This window comes from Gracilinanus agilis, chromosome 5 (assembly GCF_016433145.1).
Source record: "Gracilinanus agilis isolate LMUSP501 chromosome 5, AgileGrace, whole genome shotgun sequence".
Lineage (NCBI taxonomy): Eukaryota > Metazoa > Chordata > Mammalia > Didelphimorphia > Didelphidae > Gracilinanus > Gracilinanus agilis.
In genome coordinates, this window is record NC_058134.1 from 87940142 (window position 1) to 87959173 (window position 19032).

General features: G+C 36.0%; 1 protein-coding gene across 1 annotated transcript in view; it reads left to right on the forward strand.

Moving 5' to 3' along the window:
• Positions 1-19032, forward strand: part of PTPRN2 (protein tyrosine phosphatase receptor type N2) — a 1449868-nt gene that overhangs the window by 699535 nt on the left and 731301 nt on the right. The window contains exon 12 of the mRNA XM_044678956.1: positions 14730-14809. Coding sequence (XP_044534891.1) covers positions 14730-14809 — 80 coding nt within the window. The remainder of the gene's footprint in view (positions 1-14729; positions 14810-19032) is intronic.

Sequence of the window (19032 nt, forward strand, 5' to 3'; positions counted from 1 at the left end):
TCTCTCTCTCTCTCTCTCTCTCTCTCTCTCTCTCTCTCTCTCTCTCTCTCTCTCTCTCTCTCGCTCTCATTTATATCCATCCCTCTCTTTTTTGCCTTTGCCCCTGTGTCTTTTTCTCTCTTTTTCTTTTCCTTTGTTCTCTCTCCATTTTCCTCATTTTAGTTCTTTCTCCTTCCCTCCCCAGATCACTCTTTTTTTCCCTTTTAATGTGTATGTACCCTAGGGATTTTCTTCTATTCTGTACATAGAAGGGAGGGGCTAACAATGGGAAACCTAATCCCCTCAGAATCATGGTCTCATTCCAGTTAGCAAGGAGCATCTCTGTAAATGCCCTCTACTTGGTATAATTTACACATTTCAATGCTGGAAAAAAATCCACTTATATAATCACATAGAAAATGTGGAAGAAATACTTCGACAGTTTAAGGGGTGCTAAGTTTCTCCTAAAAACAAACCAAGAAAAAAAAAAAGATTTCTGAGTTGTGCTATTAAAAGAGCCACTTCTGAGGAACTTGGAAATGTGGCCTTGAGCTGATGATTTTAATCCTCCCTTGCTTTGTTTACCCACTGGACTGATTACATTTGACTTAATTAGTGCTTCATGGAATACCTTAGAGAAAAGACCTCAGGGAGAGTTCCAGGCTATCACCAAGGTTACTTCTGAATTCCAGAGAAGACTACTGATAACTCTTCAAGCTGTTATTTTACATTTTTGTAGATAGTTTTGTAGATTGTTACTTTTGTGACCTCAAAGGGTGATCTCAAAAAGCTGGCATAAACACATAGGGAAAAAATGACCTTACTTTTTAAAGAAAAAAACTTAGCTTTTCCTTTGAATGTTTAGTTCTAAAAACCAGATGAACTTATTAAAATGATGCTGAAAAAATCAGTGATTTTGAAATTCCCCTACTTCAGTGGATTTGAGAGTTTCAGAGAAAAGTAACTGATAATTTCAAAGCAATTTCAGTTTATCTCTCCCCAAACATAAAATAGTATTTCCTCTTTCTGACTTCCTTATTTTTTAGTGACAATATCACCAATCTCTCAATCCAGCCTACAAATCCTGTTGCTTTTGACTTAGAATTGTTTCGAATCCATGACTTCCTTTCCATTCCCACTTTTGCCATACTAGTTTACAATTCACTTTAAACTCCTACTGTAGTTTCCAAAATTAGTATTCCTGCCATACTATTTCCCTCACATCAGTTCCAGGCATATTTATTGGGTGTAAGTGACCTGTGCTAGGTACCTCATGAAGGCCTATGATATGGTGGAAAAAAGACTGGACCTGGATTATAAAGACTTAGGTTTAAATCCTGATTCTTCAACTTACAAAGTGAGTGATTTTAGGAGAATTCATTAATCAACCATCCAGAACCCCTAGTTCTTTGTCTATAGGTGAGAAGATTGAAATAAACAATCTCTCAGGTCTCTTCTGTGTTTAGATCAGTCATCTGATGAACTCATGATTATGAGTGGTAACCACATTAATGATATGTAATGATATTGTCACCTATTTACTGGGGATAACCATTTGAACAACAAAGGCTCTGAGGTGCATACACACTATTCTGTGTTTACTATGCCTGGGAATAAAGTAATACATCTACTTTCAGTTCACTATTTTCATTTAATGCTTCTCCAAGAGAGCTTTAATAGGCAATTAAAAACAATGAGGGCAGCTGGGGGGCATGGTGCTGGACCTAGAATCTGGAAGACCTGTGTTCAATTGGTTTCACTTACTAGCTGTGTAACCCTGGCCCAGTCACTTAACCCCATTAGTTTCAGTTTCCTCATCTGTAAAATGAACTGGAGAGAGAAATTGCAAACCACTCCAGTATCTTTGCCAAGAAAATCTCAAATGAAATCACCAAGAGTTGGATATAACTGAAATGACTGGATAAGAACGATGACAATAACAACAAAACAAACTCCAAAACACCTGAAATACAGTGAAACCTGCCCATAACACTATTTGCTGGAAGGTAGAGCTCAGTATGAAGCTAGTTACTCTAGGACCTTGTCCAATGGAAATGGGCTCCTGAAGCACCAAAAAAACCTCATTACTAACATCTCAATTCTACATCTGTTCCATCAAATGAGATAATAATAGTATTGGGTTTAGGCTTAGGTGCAGACATATTTAGATGTAAAAATGCCAAAGATGTAAAATTGAACTAAACTTAATTTTCTCATATTGTAAGTTTATTTTGTCATTTGAATGATCATTCCTGATAAATAGATGACATATTACATAGACATCATTAATTAACATAATTATCACTCAAGCTAAGCTAGTTATCATGCTTGTGAGTTCAGATCTGAATATATAAGGGAGGTCTATAAACAAACCTGCTATTATATATTTCCTAATTCCCCCTACTCTCTTGTTCTAAGCAGACATAATCTGAATGAAATTTTCCCATTTTCAGGTTTGTACCCTTTTGCCAATTATTAGCTCAGTTTCATCACCATAAAATAAATATGATCCAGCATGATACTAGCTGTCCATATATACTTACAACATTATGAGAAAGTCAAGTTGAGGACTGTAAGTGTACTTCCTTTTAATTTTCTATCTAAATATGTCTACACTGGAGTCTAAACAATTCTGTTCATTGGTTCATTTAAAAGAACCAAAGTAGAGATGAGAGGCCAGTAATGAGTTCCTTTTGGTGCTTCAATAGCTCAATCCCTTTGGACAGGGTCCAGGATGGACTACAGTGGCGTGCTGGGCCAAGTCTTACTGTATTTCATATGTTTCGGAGTTCATTGTTTTTAATTGCCTATTAATGCTTTCCCAAAAAAGCATTAAGTGAGAATAGTGTACGTGGATGTGCTGCTTTAGTCCTAGGTGAAGTAAGCACAGAATGGTACGTACACACCTCAAGGCATTTGTTCAAGCCTGCTGAACATTCACAAAAACAATTATCTCCACAACTACCAAATTTACTTGGCTTGATTTTCTGGAACATCACTAATGGTTTTTTGTTCTGTTTTGTTTTGTTTTAACACTACATGGGCACACACACAGATAAATACAACAAAAGGATGTGTAGACGCACAAATAAATATACCATATGTGTGTGTCTCTCCAGACATATATTCCCCAACATGAACATTCCCAACCAGTGATGCCTCACCACTTACCCATCCGGGTGAGATGAGTTTGTTAAGAAAATGCTACTCTTAGCAACAGAGGCTCTTCCTTAAAGAAAAGGCAGCTTGGCCACCCTTGTGGAGAGAGAGCCCCATCCCATACTCTCCCATGCCTCAGCCCTGTATCTTTTTCCTCTTTGCTTCCCACTTCCCACTGGCACTTGTTTCTCAAATTATTTTCCACTAGGGGGTATGGTAGACTGCAACTGTATTCCACTGCAAGGCGATCTGTAATAAAGTAACATGGGAGAGGACACACTAGAGAGAAAGCAGGGAGCTTGGAGCCCGCTTTGGTAAGGATTGAAATAGCTGTCATTCATAAACAAGGCTTTGACCTCAGGCTTGCGAGTGAGGGGGCCGCCCCGCCACTGAGCAGGTTGCTTGGCTGCCGGCCGGACCGTTGTCTTATTAATAAGCAGGACAAAATAAGAGCGAAGCCCCAGTACCCGAGGAAGCAGTTTGGGAAAGGAAATATTTCATTCTTGTGATTCCCCCCCCACCCTCCTGGCTTTTCCTGCTCAGCCCCAGGGTCCTGTCTGCTATGCTTAATGGATGACTCGAGGCTCTGGGCAGGGTGAAGTTGGGGGTGTGGGCGCCAGCGCCATTACCTCCACAATCAGCCTTCGAGTTATTTCTGTACAAACACTGTAATTACTTCATCTCTTGTAAACAGAATCAAAAGCTGAGGCACATAAGGGTAACAATTTGCAATATGCTGCAAATGTCTTTGTGGGGGGAAGAGACGATGACTTTATGGCTGAAGGCAACATTATTGAAATAAGAAAAAAATTACCAGCAGAAGTTCTGACATCCAACAGAGGGGGTAATTAGTCTGTAAATTTCCAGTAATATATTTAGGAGATCATTAAAGGAGACGTTCCACTTTGCACAGGGATTGTTCCTTAAGTGCCACTCACCAAACTGGATTTTGCTTACCTTTGCTAGAAAAGGGTGGAGAGGCGATTGGGGGAATCAGTAATCAGCAAGGATTAGGAGAGGGGTAGACATGCAGGATGACTGTATTGACAGGACTAAAAAAAAGTAATAATACCCCAACCCCCTCTCTCCCCACCACTGTCTCTACAACTGTCCGATATTCCTCCCTGGAATTAAATATTGGAAGCTGAATGGAGAGCCATAGCTGACATTTTAAATATTGGAGACCCAAACTTTCTTCTCATTGTTTTGCTTGATGTACCAAACTGATCAGCCTTTCCCACCCCACCCCCCTACTGTATTTCATTCTTCCAGCATGACAAATGTGATTGTGATGTAACCTACCCGTTAAGGATGGAGAACGTGCCATAACTGGTGACATCTCTAGGGCTTAGAGAGAGCTGTTTGTTTGCACCAAACCGGCTGTAAACAACCATGCCATTGGAGTAAGCTTCTCTATTTAGGGATGTAAAGACAAATGCAGTTAATATTAGCTTGGCTCCAGAGTACTTGGCAGCATCATTTAAAAAAAAAAAAAAAGAAAAAGAAAAAGGAAGGAAAAAAGCTAATCCCGTCTTGATCCTGCTAACTAATTTTGAGTTCTTTTGTCATGATTGTTGTAGGCTCATTTGTACAGCTTACGCCCCCTTTCACACACTGAGGCACCCATTAGAGCACTCTTAAAAAATATTTATCAAATAAATTCTCATTTTATTTAGGGGTCTGACACGTTCCGGCTGAGGATGTGCAGCGCAGGATTCCCTGGGGTTCAGTCACTCTCTCTGAAATGTTTATTTATTGAGTGTTTTATGCTAGGAAGCCCCTGGTGAGATAGCTTCCCCCACCCCCCCTTTTTTATGAGTTGCTTGGCACAAGCAGCTCCTGTGCATCCAGCTGAAATGCCATTGGGGAAAAGTCAGAGGGCAAGTGTTGGCGCTTTGTGAAGGGGGTGGCCATCAAATGTTTGGGTGACTGTTTGGAGAGGAATGTGGGATGTCATCATTGGTTGTGTCCCTAGGTGGTTTCTGTTTCTCTGACTTGACTCATTCTTGCCCATTATCCCTGTAGCATTTTCATGTTCCCTCACTCATCTGCCCCTCCTTCCTTCCTTTTCTCTCTACTAGAATACAGTTGCACATTCACAATCACTGACAGTGTGTTAAAATTGAGTTGAGTTCACATTGATTTGAGATCAGAGGACCAAAAGGACCTTCAGAGATTATCTAGTCCAACTCTCTCTCTTTTGATGGATGATGAAATTAAGACAGAGAACTGAAAAGATTTTCCCAAGGTCACATCATTAGTTAGGGACAGAGCTGGAACTAAATCCCTACTCTTCAGATACCCTTTTTGATACTACCCTTATTCATTCTTCCTCTAAGGAGGAATCAAGCTTGAGCCCCCTGTCTGTTTTCCCCAAATCATCACCACTCCTGACCCTCTTTTCACTTTAGGTTTTAGAGGGCAGGGATACTGAAGAAAGTGGTGCTTGGTGATGCTTGGAAACCTACCAAGGCAGTTATCTAAGCCCATATATGAGAGAGAGCTGATTTCAGCTTGAGAAAGAGAAGGCAGGGCACTATCCAACCTGTATTCCATCCAATATACACACATTCCTCTCCCTACCACTTTATATTATATTATGCTGTTATTTAGTCATTTTAATTATATTGGACATTTCTTAATCTCATTTAGGATTTTCTTGGCAAAGATACTGGAGTAGTTTTCCATTTCCTTTTCCAATTCATTTTATAGATAAGACAACTGAGGTAAATGGAGGTAACTGACTAGCCCAGGGTCATATAACTATTAAATATCTAAAGTTGGATTTCAGTTCAGGTCTTCCTGTATTCTTCCTATCCCTATGACCAATACTCTATTCATTGTACCATCTACCTGCTTATATTATATTGTATTGTATTGTATCATATAGCACATACAAAACTTTTGTTATGCCTTCTCTTGCTCCCAAGTCATAATCTAAACCCACAAATATTTCCACTGAATTAACTATATTTATGAAATAGCCTATTCTACTTTTGTCCAGTTCCATAAGAATATTTTTATGTCTTCTGTTTAAATCTTCCCTGCTGTACCTTTTACCTATTATTCTTAGTTCTGCTCACTGGGCAAAACCAAATAGGCTAGATTCTTCTTTCATATGACAGCCCTTTAAATGCTTGAAAGCAGATATCAAATCCCCTCTAAATCTTCTCTTCTAAAAGCTGAACTTTCCCCAGTACTTCAGCTGATCTGTATATGGAATGGTTTCTTTTTGCCTTTGTTTATGAATGGCTCTTTGCCATCATAGTTGACCTCAACTGGACATGCTTCAGTGCCCTTCCTAAAATGTGTTGTACTGTGTTTGTTCAAAGTGGTGCCCAGAATTGCAAGCTCCAGATGTTGTAAGGCCAGGAGAGAAAATATGACATCTTTTCTTCTGAACATTTTTCTATTAACATAGACTAAGATCAATTTTTTATTAAAAAAAATAATGTTGACTATCATGTCACTGCTGACTGCCATAATGTAGATAGATCTTTCAGTTTTCCTTAGATCTTAACTAATAAGCCTTCATCTATACCAGCAGTTCTCAAAATATGGTCCACAGATTCCTGGAGAAACTCTTTCAGGGGGTTTGCCAGGTCAAAACCATTTTCACATTTAAACCTTCCCTGCTTTATTGCTGTTTTTTTTTTCATTTGTAGTTTGTGGTTATTGGACACCATAAAAAATTTGGAATTTCTGTTCAAAAACCATGTTATTTTTTCAGTGTCACAATGTGCCACAATTATGCACACTAAATACTTCATACTTAATGGAAGTATAATTTCATCAGTGTGAGTACTCCTTTCAACAATGTAGTTTGCAACTGCCTTATAGCTTGTTCTCTGATCAAAGCTGTGGCTAAAAAATTCATCACCTTGCAGCCAACGTGATAAGCCTCTCTAAATTTATCTAGTGTGGTCTCCCCAAAATAGTTGTAGAGTCTGTACTCAGAGCCTTACTTGTTTCAGAGAAAGTTTGAGAGCTTGTGGGCTTTTTGCACAGCCTTTGAGAATCTGCTCGAGACCAAGATGAGGCAGCCAAATAGGGCTTTGTTGGGGAAGATATAGTGAAGCCTGTATTAACATCATGTTTTTGTGGGCACTAACATTTTCTGGTTCTACTTTTTGTTTTTTACCTTTGTGTTATATACTTTGCTGCCTTAGATTCCATTGGGTACTTTTTTTACCCCCAGAGAAGAAAATATTTCCAAATAAGAATCCTTTAAAAAATAAATTTAATATTTTATTTCTCAATCGTATGTAATAATCTTTTACATATGTTTTTCAAAGCTATACTAAGTTGTCTCCCTCTTTCCCTTCCTTCCCCTCTCTCTGAAATGGTCAATGATTTGATCTGAGCTATACCAATATTATTTTGCAAAAAACTGTTTCCATATTTGTCATGTTGTGAGAGAATACTCATATAATACCAAATCCAAAAATAAAAATATACACAAATAAAAGGGGAAATAGTTTGCTTTGATCTGCATTCTGAATAAGAATCTCTGTAGGATTTGACCATGGTCACTGAAGTTTAAAAGGATGGATGAGTTAGTTAAAAATGAACTGGACCACGGAATCCCTAGAAACTATGAGTATCCAAAGAAGAATCTGAATTTTTGTCTTCATGCTTCCAAGGCCAACATTCCATATGGTGGTCATTTTTAATGTTATAGATCAAAATCTTTAATCAGCAGGTGGCAAATTTTCATTAAGCAGATTGTTAAATTAATGACTTTTTTCTACAAGGGGAGGGAATTGTGTTTGGCTCTGTGATGAGGTTGAAGAGTTTAGTAGTTGTCTGGTCAAAAATTTCTTCTTCCTCTAATGATAAATTGATTGAAGGTAACAGATCTTTAAGACCATCAGTCATTCACATTTTATTTTGAATACTTTAAGCAAATTATTGAATTGCTTTTTTTTTTAATTTTTTTTTTATTTTAAACCCTTAACTTCTGTGTATTGACTTATAGGTGGAAGAGTGGTAAGGGTAGGCAATGGGGGTCAAGTGACTTGCCCAGGGTCACACGGCTGGGAAGTGTCTGAGGTCAGATTTGAACCTAGGACCTCCCGTCTCTAGGCCTGGCTCTCAATCCACTGAGCTACCCAGCTGCCCCTGAATTGCTTTTATTGAACGTGTAAGGTACCTGCTAAGTAGACCAGGAGATTAGCTTGAAAATTAGCGCTCCTGATGAACGTAAAATGGAGAAAATGAAGTTTCCATGCAGCGAGACAAGAGGTGACAACTTCCTTTTGGCAATTGTTGAATCCATTGCACTCCAAGTAAACCAGAAGTGTTCAGGGAAGTGTGATCATTTGGGAGCTGCTACTACAACCCCCTCACAGCAGCTGAATGAGAGGTTTTCTTTCACAATTGGAGTTGCCTCCTGGGCTTGCAATCTCCTCCACCTAACCCCTGTCTCTTTTAGACACTTAATCTGAAGTGATATGTAGAAATATTCAAGTGTTTCTTCCTCTGAACAGCTAGGCATTAGGGATGTGAGTGAGAGAAAAAATAACAACTGCCAGCAATCTAAAACTGAGGGTATATTAGCACAAAGAGCTCTCATCCATTCTCCAAATTTTGGGCTGTAAGCAAGGTAACACTATGTGCTGAACTGCAGGGTCACATGGCATTTAGGATGGTGATGGGGACAGGACACAAGTACAAGCTGACTGGATCAAAAAAAAAAAGCTTGTAGCAATGACATCTTGCATAATGAACAAATCATAGAAACAATTAACAAGCAGGTTAGAAAAAAATAGCAATAAGACAACGTACCACAACTTTGGGGATGCACTTAAAGCAGCGAATCTTCAAATGAAAATTTGTTTCTCTAAAAGTATCCATCAGAAAGTGGAAAAAGAGAGGGTTAGTGAACTGAGTACCAATTAAAAACTCAGCCTTCAAATTAACAAAGGTAAAATTGGTACAAAAAAGAGAATTAAAAGAGAAAAATGTAAAATGGAAAGAAAAATCTATAGAAATGATAAAATTAAAATCTTTTTTGACAAGTTAAAAAAACTGAGTCAGTGGTATCACTACAAAGTATCTACCTCAAAGAGATAGAAGAAAGAGGATAAAGATCCATAGAGAGGAAAATATTATAGTAGGTTTTTTGTGTTGGCAAAGAATTTGACTTAAGGACATTTCCATCATTTGAGAGACGACTGAACAAATTATAGCATGTAGATGCAATGTAATACTTTCTGTTTTAAGAAATGATTAAAAAAAATAAGATTCCAGAGAAATCTGGGAAGATTTCTATAAAAAGTGGGGTCAACAGAACTAGCAGAACAATGTATACAATAAGATCAACACTGTAAAGAAAAACAACTTTGGAACACTGAATCATTAGTATCAATGCAATGACCATATCCAATTTAAGGGACTCATGATGCAATAGGCCACTTAACTACTAACAGAGAGGTAATGGACAAAAGGTGAGGATCAATACACTTTTTTTAACATGGCTAATGCAGGAAACTTCTTTTATGAAATGTGTTTGCTATGAGGGTTTTCCTTTTTATTTTTCAATGGGGATAGTATTATGGAAAGGAGAGGAAGGGTTTATCTAAATAGGACACATTTTAATTAAATAAAGTACAAGGATAAAAATCAGTACATTTTAAGTAGTGGAAGAATTAACACCTACGACAATGAAAATGAAAAATGATGTCTTTTAAATATTGCCTTTTTAGGAGTCAGCTAGGTAGCTCAGGGGATTGAGAGCCAGGCCTAGAGATGGGAGATACTGGGTTCAAAACTGGCCTCAGACACTTCCTAACTGTGTGACTCTGGGCAAGTCATTTAACCCACATTTCCTAGCCTTTACCATTCTTCTGCTTCAGAATCAATATTGATTCTAAGACAGAAGGTAAGAGTTTTTTTTTTAATTGCCTCTTTATGTCCATTCATTTTCTCATTAAAAACCCCTTAAAATTAATATATTTTTATCTTGCCTAATGCAAGAAAAGAGATGAAATTCAAGGTTCCACTAAAAAATGTTCATGAATTCACATCAGAGGGAAAACAAAAAAAAAGTTATTATAACCTAAAAATAAATAATTACATGGTAACATAACTGAAAATTTACAATACAATTTTTTACCTACAAAAATATAAAGTACTCAAGTTAGTGGAATTTAAAAAAAGATATTGTAAGCAACCTAATATCAGAGAATGAACAGAATAAGACATAAAAGTACTATCAAAGTGTGCCATATATGTAGAGAACCTAACCCTGATGCATTCAAAGTTAATTTTACCATTTAAAGATCAATTAATACTTATGATCTTACAAATTGTATATTGATTGAAGAAGAAAATTATAAAACTCTCATTATGGGACAGAAATTATTGTAAACTAACCCAGAGAGGGATAAAGCAGAGAAAATAAACCATAAACTGATATCTCTAGCTAATATTGGTAAAAAAAATAATTAAATACAATTTTAATAGAAAAACTAACAATGTATCTCCCAAATTTTTTACTATGACTGATTTGGATTTGTAGCAAGAATCATTCAACATTAGTAAAGCATTTAATGTAATTTAATGTAAATAAATGTAAAATTTAATGTAAAGTAAAAATAAAAACCAACTAAAAGCACATAATTATTCTTATGTTTGTAGAAAAGATCTTTGATAAAATATGGCATTCAGTTTGACTGAAAACTCTAAAAAGCATAAGCATAATAGAACTGTTTTTAATATACACATTGTCTAAAGCCAAAAGTTAGTATTACTACTAGGCAGGTGGGTAGTTCTGTGGATAGAGTACTAAGTCTGGAGTCAGGAAGACTGAACCCTTGAAACTTACTAGCCCTGGCCCTGGGAAAGTCACAAAATACTTTTTTTTGTTTTGTTTTGTTTTTTGCCTCTATTCCCTATTTGTAAAATGGGGATAATGACAGTGCCAAACCTGGAATCAGAAAGACCCGAGTTCAAATATGATCTCAGACAATAGTTATGTGACCCTGGGGAAGTAATTTAACCATATCTGTCTCAGTTTTCTCATCTGTGAAATTAACTGGAAAAAGAAATGTCAAATCACCCCAGTATCTTAAAAAAAAAAAAAAAACAACAACTAACCAAAGACCTCAAATGAGACAACAAAGAGTTGAAATGACTGAACAAAACCTCTCAGGTTATAAAGAACAAATGATATCATAATTTTAAAATCTTAGCACTGTGCCTAAAACCTACTAGGTGCTATATAAATGTTATTGGTGTTTTGTAGTTCATTCTATTCAGAAGTAATTGAAGATTTCCTAGGATATATAGAGAGAAAATGAGGATGATTTTTCTTCCCAATATCATTTCACATAGTTTTTGAATAATTATTTTAACAAGATAGGGAAAAACATATTTGTAAATATTATTTAACATGTAATGTAATTAGCCCAATTTGTAGGTGATATGATAACTTAGAAAACTCTGAAGAATCAGCAAAGAAACTAAATGAGAAATGTAATAGCTTCAGTAAAGTATCATGATACAAACTAAAACAACAAAAATCATCACCATTTGTATCTAATTAATAAAGACTAGCAAGAGATAACATTAAGAGAGTTTCGATTTAAAATAACTACATAATTAAGAAAATGTCTGCAAGTCAATTTTCTAAGGTAGACTAAAGTGATTCTAAATAATGTGACATTTTTATATCTTTTTATAAATAAAGGAGTGCCTAATTGAAAAGCTCTTTATTGTTCAAGGTTGAGGTATATTAACATAATAAAAATAAATGTACTATCTAAAGAAACTTACAGGTTTAGTGTTATGGAAATCAAACTGACAAGAGGATATGTTATAGAACTAGATGAAGTCAACTATTTAGGTGGAGAAGCAAAAGGTCTAGATTTAAAGAAAAATAGAGGCAGGGCATGGGGGTGGAAGAGAAAGTATGAAGGAGATAACAGAATTTCCAGTCCTCAAACTCTTTGATAATATAGTAATTATCAAAACAGTTTCTTACTAATTGAAAGAACAAAAATCAGTGGAACAGACTAGATGGGTTAAGAATCAGGCACAAGTGAATTCAGTATCTTAGTAAACTCAAGGATATAAACTACTTGGGGAAAACTCCCTCCTTCATAAGAACCACTGAGAAATTTAAGAAAATGTTTGTTTTTTTTAATAGGTTTAAAGCAGCATCTTGTGCCTATGCTTCAATAGTTTCCAAATCTTTGACCAAAATATAGAGTCATATCATTAAAAAAAAAAAGAAAGAAAAATGAGAAGGAATGAATGGCATTTTTGCAAAAATGCCTAAAAAAAGAATTCTAATGAAAAGGAGAGAACAATAAAAAGAGAGAAAACACAAAATGTAATTACATGAAAAGCAGAAGTTTTTATACATACCAAAACTAGCTATTTGTGGGAAGAAATTTGCATGAAATATTTCTGGTGATGGTCAAATATTTTGTATGTGTACATAGAATGAATATAAATATATGAGCCTTTCTGTAATAGATCAGTGGTTCAAAATATGTGAACAAAGTGCTTATGAAAGAATTTCAAACTTAACACATGAACAATTATTCTAAATCACTAATCATAACCACAACAAGAATTAAAACAACTCAGATTTTACCATTCTTCCAGCAAATTGGAAAATGGAAAGGGTGAAGAAAAGAAAAATTGCCAGTGTTGGAGGGGCTCTGGGAAATTGTTAGACTCACACACTGTTGGTAGAGCTGGGAATGAGTCTAGACTATCTTGAAAATGATTTGGAATTTTTAAAAAGAAAAATAAATGAAATATTGTTTTAAATTTCTAAGTAGTATGAGATCAAAGAAAGAGGCATTCAACTTATCCCTAAATAATAATACTTTTTTTCTAATAAGAGGAAACTGAAAAGAGAAGTTGGTATCCATCAATTTAATCAATAAACATTTATTGCATATTGGCACTAAACCTAAGCCTTATTCTAAATCCTTTAATCTAATGCTGCCAAAATGATTGTTCTAAATTGTAGATCTGAACATGTCATCCATGTATTTATTATATCCCACTAGGTCCCCTTCCTAACATTCTACTTTTTTTTTTTTAACTTTACTCCCTTCTACTCATTCTATGATTCAAGCCTGCTGGTCTGTTTGCTATTCTTAAAAGATGACACTCCATCCTCTTCTCAGTGCTATTTCATTAGTCATCCTCCATGCCTGGAAGGCTTTCCTTTCTTACCTCTTCCTCTTAGGATACCTGGCTTCCTTCAAGATTCAGCTCATATACCACCTCCTCTTTATGAGACTTTCCTAGTTTATCCAGCTCCTATTTTCTCCCTCTCTAATGTTACCTTTATATAGTGGGTTTTTTTCTGTACTTATCTTATATGAGCCTCAATATTTACATGTCATCTCCCCATTTAGAGTGTGATGTCTTTGAGTACAAGGGCTATTTTTGCCTTTTTCTGTTTTGCCTTTCTCATATAAACAAAACCTGATAAATGCCTGTGGATAAATGGGTTGATCTTATATCTTTGAGGGTGATGCCATGGGGAATAACTACTACTTTAGACCCTATGTCTCTAGGCACTATAGTGTAAAACAAAATATGAAACTTGATGGGCTATGGGTTTTATCCAGCATGATAAGGCTATATGTTGTAAAGAAGGAGTCCCTAGCTTTTCCTTTAGTTCTCTAAAGTCTTCTTATCATTGACAGGGCTATGTAGCAAATTAGGACACTGTATAATGTTATTAGGGGGAATTGTTGATGATGAGAGTAGCATGACAATCATGTGTGATCTATACTCACCATGATTGACCTGTAAGAGGTATTCTCTATGGGACTGTCCAGTTCTTTCACTGATTTCACAAATATTTCTCCATCACAGTTTAATCTATAAATGTAGGAATCTGTATGTTTTCAAGCAGAAACTAAGTAACCCTCTTTAAAAGGAAGGTTTAGGTACTTTAGCCCTGATCTATTTTTTATTTAAGACTGGTCCTGAATCACTAGCGGATAAGGATAACACAGCATTCTATTATGTTTGTTTCCAAAGTGTTTGGGTCCTGTTATAAATGATCTGGAGAAGTCAGTGTTCAACATGATGTTTAGGGAATTCATACTTATTTGATTATTCATTCCTGCCTAGTATTCATTCTGCCTGTCTGATCTCTTCATACTGTGAAAAGTCCTAATGACTTCTGGTAAATTTTCTCATTTTTTGTTGTTTTGGTGTTTTTTTAAGGGTCCAAATGTTTATTATAATCCCTTGGGAAGTTAAAAACTGAAATGTGTTTCTGTGACAATTTTCCCTTCCATATTGTACAGACATTTGCTTGTTATGATTGGGTTACTGGGGTTGATTTGAATTTTTTTAAAAAAAAGATAAGTGCACTGAAGCATGTGCTTTGTAAAGGAAAGCATATCGATTGAATTACATGAAGAGGGGACCATAGAATAATGCTGCCTATGAAATACAAAACCCAGGAGAAGTCAGATTAGAGGTCTAGCAGTGACCCTGGATACTTTCCACTTAATATGCCAATGGTTTTTATCTGGCTTTCATAAGAAAGGGGCATAATATTAGAGGACTCAATTATGACCTTTTTGTTTTGAAATCATCTTTTCCAGCATGCTGGGACCAGCAGTGACCTTCAAAGTGAGCTCCGGTTTCCAAAACATGACAACTGCAGAAGTTGCAAAGGCAACAGGTAAGGCCTTTTGCTGCACATACAAAACACACATGCACTAATGGAGAGAGTGGTGAGCCATAAAAAGAGGTCCTACAGAAATGGCACACTTTCCTTGGGCAGATTGACATTTAATGAAGGAGACAGTTGAAGGGTTAGTGGCACTGAGGGCAAATTGAAGTGTAACATCCCTGAGTCAATTAAAACTGCCTGAGAGTTCATTGTTTGCAGAAGGACTGGATTAAACAGAGAAATGTGGACATGGCGTTAGATAGAAGAGAAAAGACCACAGAGCTGTTCTGTCTGAGAGAAAAAGACAAGCTTTTTAAAAGCAAGGATTTGGCATCCTTGGTAACCCTGGTGTTAAAGAATGAATGTGGACTTATGTTGAGGCTGTTTGTTCTGGACGAGACAAGAAGAAAGAGCAGCTTTCTTTTATCCATCTATTATATAGGCATGTTCTATGATCTGGAAGACTTAAGATAAACACAGTCAATATCCCTAAGTAAATGGGTTCACTGTATGGACCACAGAGAGTGGTCTACTTAACTGCGGAGTCCTATTTGCTCTTTGATGTGACTTGGGTTTGCCTTAGTTATATAGTTAGGGTCTCCATTGAAGATATGGGCATATTACTATTAGTGGAATTTTTAGGGAATAGCGTTTTGGGGCTAATTTGAGTTCCAGATTAATTTTTATCTAAGCATGCCTTTTTGTTTCAACTCTCATTGTTAGAAACTTTACAAAATGTATTCTTTCTCTTTCTTGCCTTATGTTGTTTAAATAACTGAATGTTAGATGACTGGAGTCCATTCAAAGGCTTGGATCATTGGAATTTCACAAGAGGTGTGCCTAGCATAAAATTCTGGGCACCACATAAAGCTGAATCTCTCAGATAAATTTATTTCATTGTTCTTTATTTATTCCTTCAAAACAACAGAGGATAGCAGGCGAGTAGTATTAAATGAGGATTCTATTTCCTTGGGTCCTGGCTAATGAAGGTCTTGACCAATTTTCACAGTAAAATTTTGAGGTGAGACAGCCAAATTCAGTTAACAAATATAACCTAATATCATAAAGACCCTTTACAAATGGCTAAAACATTGGTCTAAGGTACCCTGAAGGCCACTGGATTTTAATTTTTTTTAATAGTCCCTTTGTGCTCTTAGGAAATCCCATCTTCTGATCACAATGATTTTTTTTTAGGCAGAAGGTGATGATTGGGGAAATTTCTGCTGGTAAGAGAATTCTTACACCTTTCTTCCCCTTACTCAAATAATTTGATTACTACTATTCAAGTTGGAATTTTAGCCATCATTCTCTCCCTTAAGAAAGCTAGCACTGCTAAGGTTTTGAGTTGTGTGAGTAAGGGCAAGTGTAATATGGCCTCGTTTCAACTTTGTTTCATCATTTTGCATTTGTGTCTGACTCTTCCTGGCCCCTTTAGAGGTTTTCTTGGCAAAGATACTAGAGTGGTTTGCCATTGCCTTCTCCAGGTGGTATCACCTATGAAATGTTAAAGCAGCCTACCTTATAAGAAGGAAATAAACCACTCATGAAATATCTGTGTCTTCTGAAAGGAGTTCTCCATTGACTGCTTGTGTTTGTTACCTTTAAGTCCTGCTAGTCTGCATCCTTTCCTTTTCCTTCATCTATCATACAACTTTATCACCTTCAATCATTGTCGGTGAATTATCTGTTGTTGCTGTTGTTTTTATGATGAACAGAACTAGTTAGCAATCTGTTTATTTCAGAAATGCATTCACAATCACTCAAAAGGAACAATCCATCAGAGTACTGGGAATTTAGCTTTGGATTCCATTTCCACAAATCCCCAAAGGTGTGTAGTGTAGTACATAGAACCCTCTGTCTGAAGTGAAAAAAACCTGAATTCAAATGCAGTCTCAAATACTTACCAGCTGTATGGTCCTGGGCAAGTCACTTAATCTCTCTTTGCCTCAACTCTAAAATGGGAATAATAATAACACCTTCTTCTCAAGGTTATTATGAGGACTGAATGAGATCATATATCTATAAAACATTACACAGTGCCTAGCACCAAGTAGCCATATTATAAGTACTTATTGTCTTCCCCTTCTCTCCATCTCTCTCACTACAACTTAGTCAAGCATGGTATACAATGTCTCTCTCCCCTCTTATGATTCTTAACCAATTATCGATGACTTTTTTATAAGGTTTATTTCATTGTAGTAATTTAAGGAGGACTATTGAGATAATAGAACAAAGAAACAATACTATCAAACATGTGTGATGTTTAGGTCTCATATCAATAGTTTTCTAAATATTATCAGTGTTAATCCATTAATATTCAGCAATATCACCAATATGTGTTTAGTTTTATTTAGTTTTTTTTATTTGTTAGTATCATAAATATAAATACACTTATATGTTAAGAAATAGAACTTATTAATTTATTCTTTAAATCAAGAAATTTAATGTTTTTAACATTGTAAGCATTTTAATATAATTTTTGTTAAATATAATAAAATAACATAAAATAACATAAACACAAAGGTTCTTTGGGTTATATAGTAATAAATTACAACAAGCCCACAGTCCCATTTTTGGAATGATACTACTATTTTCCCAGATAGTCATTTTTTATTCTTCCTTCTCCCTCTCTCTCATCTTAGGATTAACCAAGTCCTATTAGTTCTATCCCTACAACATCTCTTACATCAGTTCTCTTCTGCCCATTCATATTATTATCATCCCAGTTCAGGAGGACCCCAATCATAAGGGCTTCCAAATCAGTCTCATCACCTCCAGTCTAAGACCTTTCCACTCTATTCTGTCCAGAGATGTCAGTGTAATCTTGTTGTTGTTCAATCATTTTCAGTCCTATTTGGGATTTTCCTGGCAAAGACACTGCAGTGGCTTGCCATTTCCTTTTCCAATTCATTTTACAGATGAGGTAACTGAAGAACCCAGGATTAACTTTATGGTCTGCCTGGGATTACACAGCTACTAACTGTCCAAGCCCATATTTGGGTCAGGAAGAGGAGTCTTTTTGACTCTTAAGATCAGTGTCCTATCTACTAGACCACCTAGTGACACCAGTAAAATCTTGGAATCAGAGATTTATTGATGGAAGGAATCTGTGTGAAAACTTCCTCTACCCATCCAGATGAGCTCCTGCTCTTCAGTTTTCGACTGAGAGTCACCTGGGGCACTGATTAAGTGAGTTGCCCAGAGTCAGATAGACAGTATATTTCAGAGGCAAGACTTGAACATAGATCTCCTATGCCATGCTCTTGCTATCTCTTGTTTTATCATGAAGGAATTGACGATCTAAGAAAAGAGCCTAAGACCACAGAAATAATGAAAGGGTAGAGCTAGCATTTGAACCCTAGTGTTTAAACTTCAAATTCACCATTGCTATTGCTTCTTCATAGTGTCTCATTTTCTTATACATGGTCTGTTTATATTTTCCCCCTCCTCAAAAACCTTCAATATTTTCCTATTATCTTCAAGAGAAAATACAAAACTTTCCATGATTTGGCCATAATCTACCTTTCCTAACATCTATATTATTATTTATCAAGTCCTCTATATTCCAGGCAAATGACTAATAATAATAACAACATTTACTATGTACCAGGCACTGTGCTAAGTGCTTTACAAATATTATTTCAGTTGATCCTGACAACAACTGTTAATCAATTCTTATACTTAATATTCCACCTCTGCTATTCACCCATATCCTACTTTATGCCTGGAATATAATCCTTCCTCATTGTCATCTTTCATAATTTTTATTTTCTTTCAAGGATCAGTTCAGATACCATCTTCTCAGTGAAGTCTTCCTTTAATCCCCTCAGCTGATCTCTCCCTTTTCAGTTTTCCTAAGTCTTTAATATAGGGCTAAATCTCTACTTTGCACAAATTTCACTTGAAATTTATGTATCTGTGTATATTCTGTGTCCTCCCACCCCCATCTCCATGAAGGATGGGGGCTTTTAAAAAAATAATTGTATCCCAGTATCTTTCACAGTGCCCTGCACATAGTTGATCTTTACTAAATGCTTGTTGAATTAAAGGATTTAGTCTTCTAACTATAAAGATAGAATACTATCTTACTAGGCCAGTACAGCATCTCTTTGGGGACAGTTTTTGACAACATGAAAGAAAACAATGTGCCTTTCATTAAATGGTGGGTTATCCCAATGGGAGGCAGACTTCATCACTCTGTTGGTAAGGAAGTAAATTAAGCTAGAAAGAAC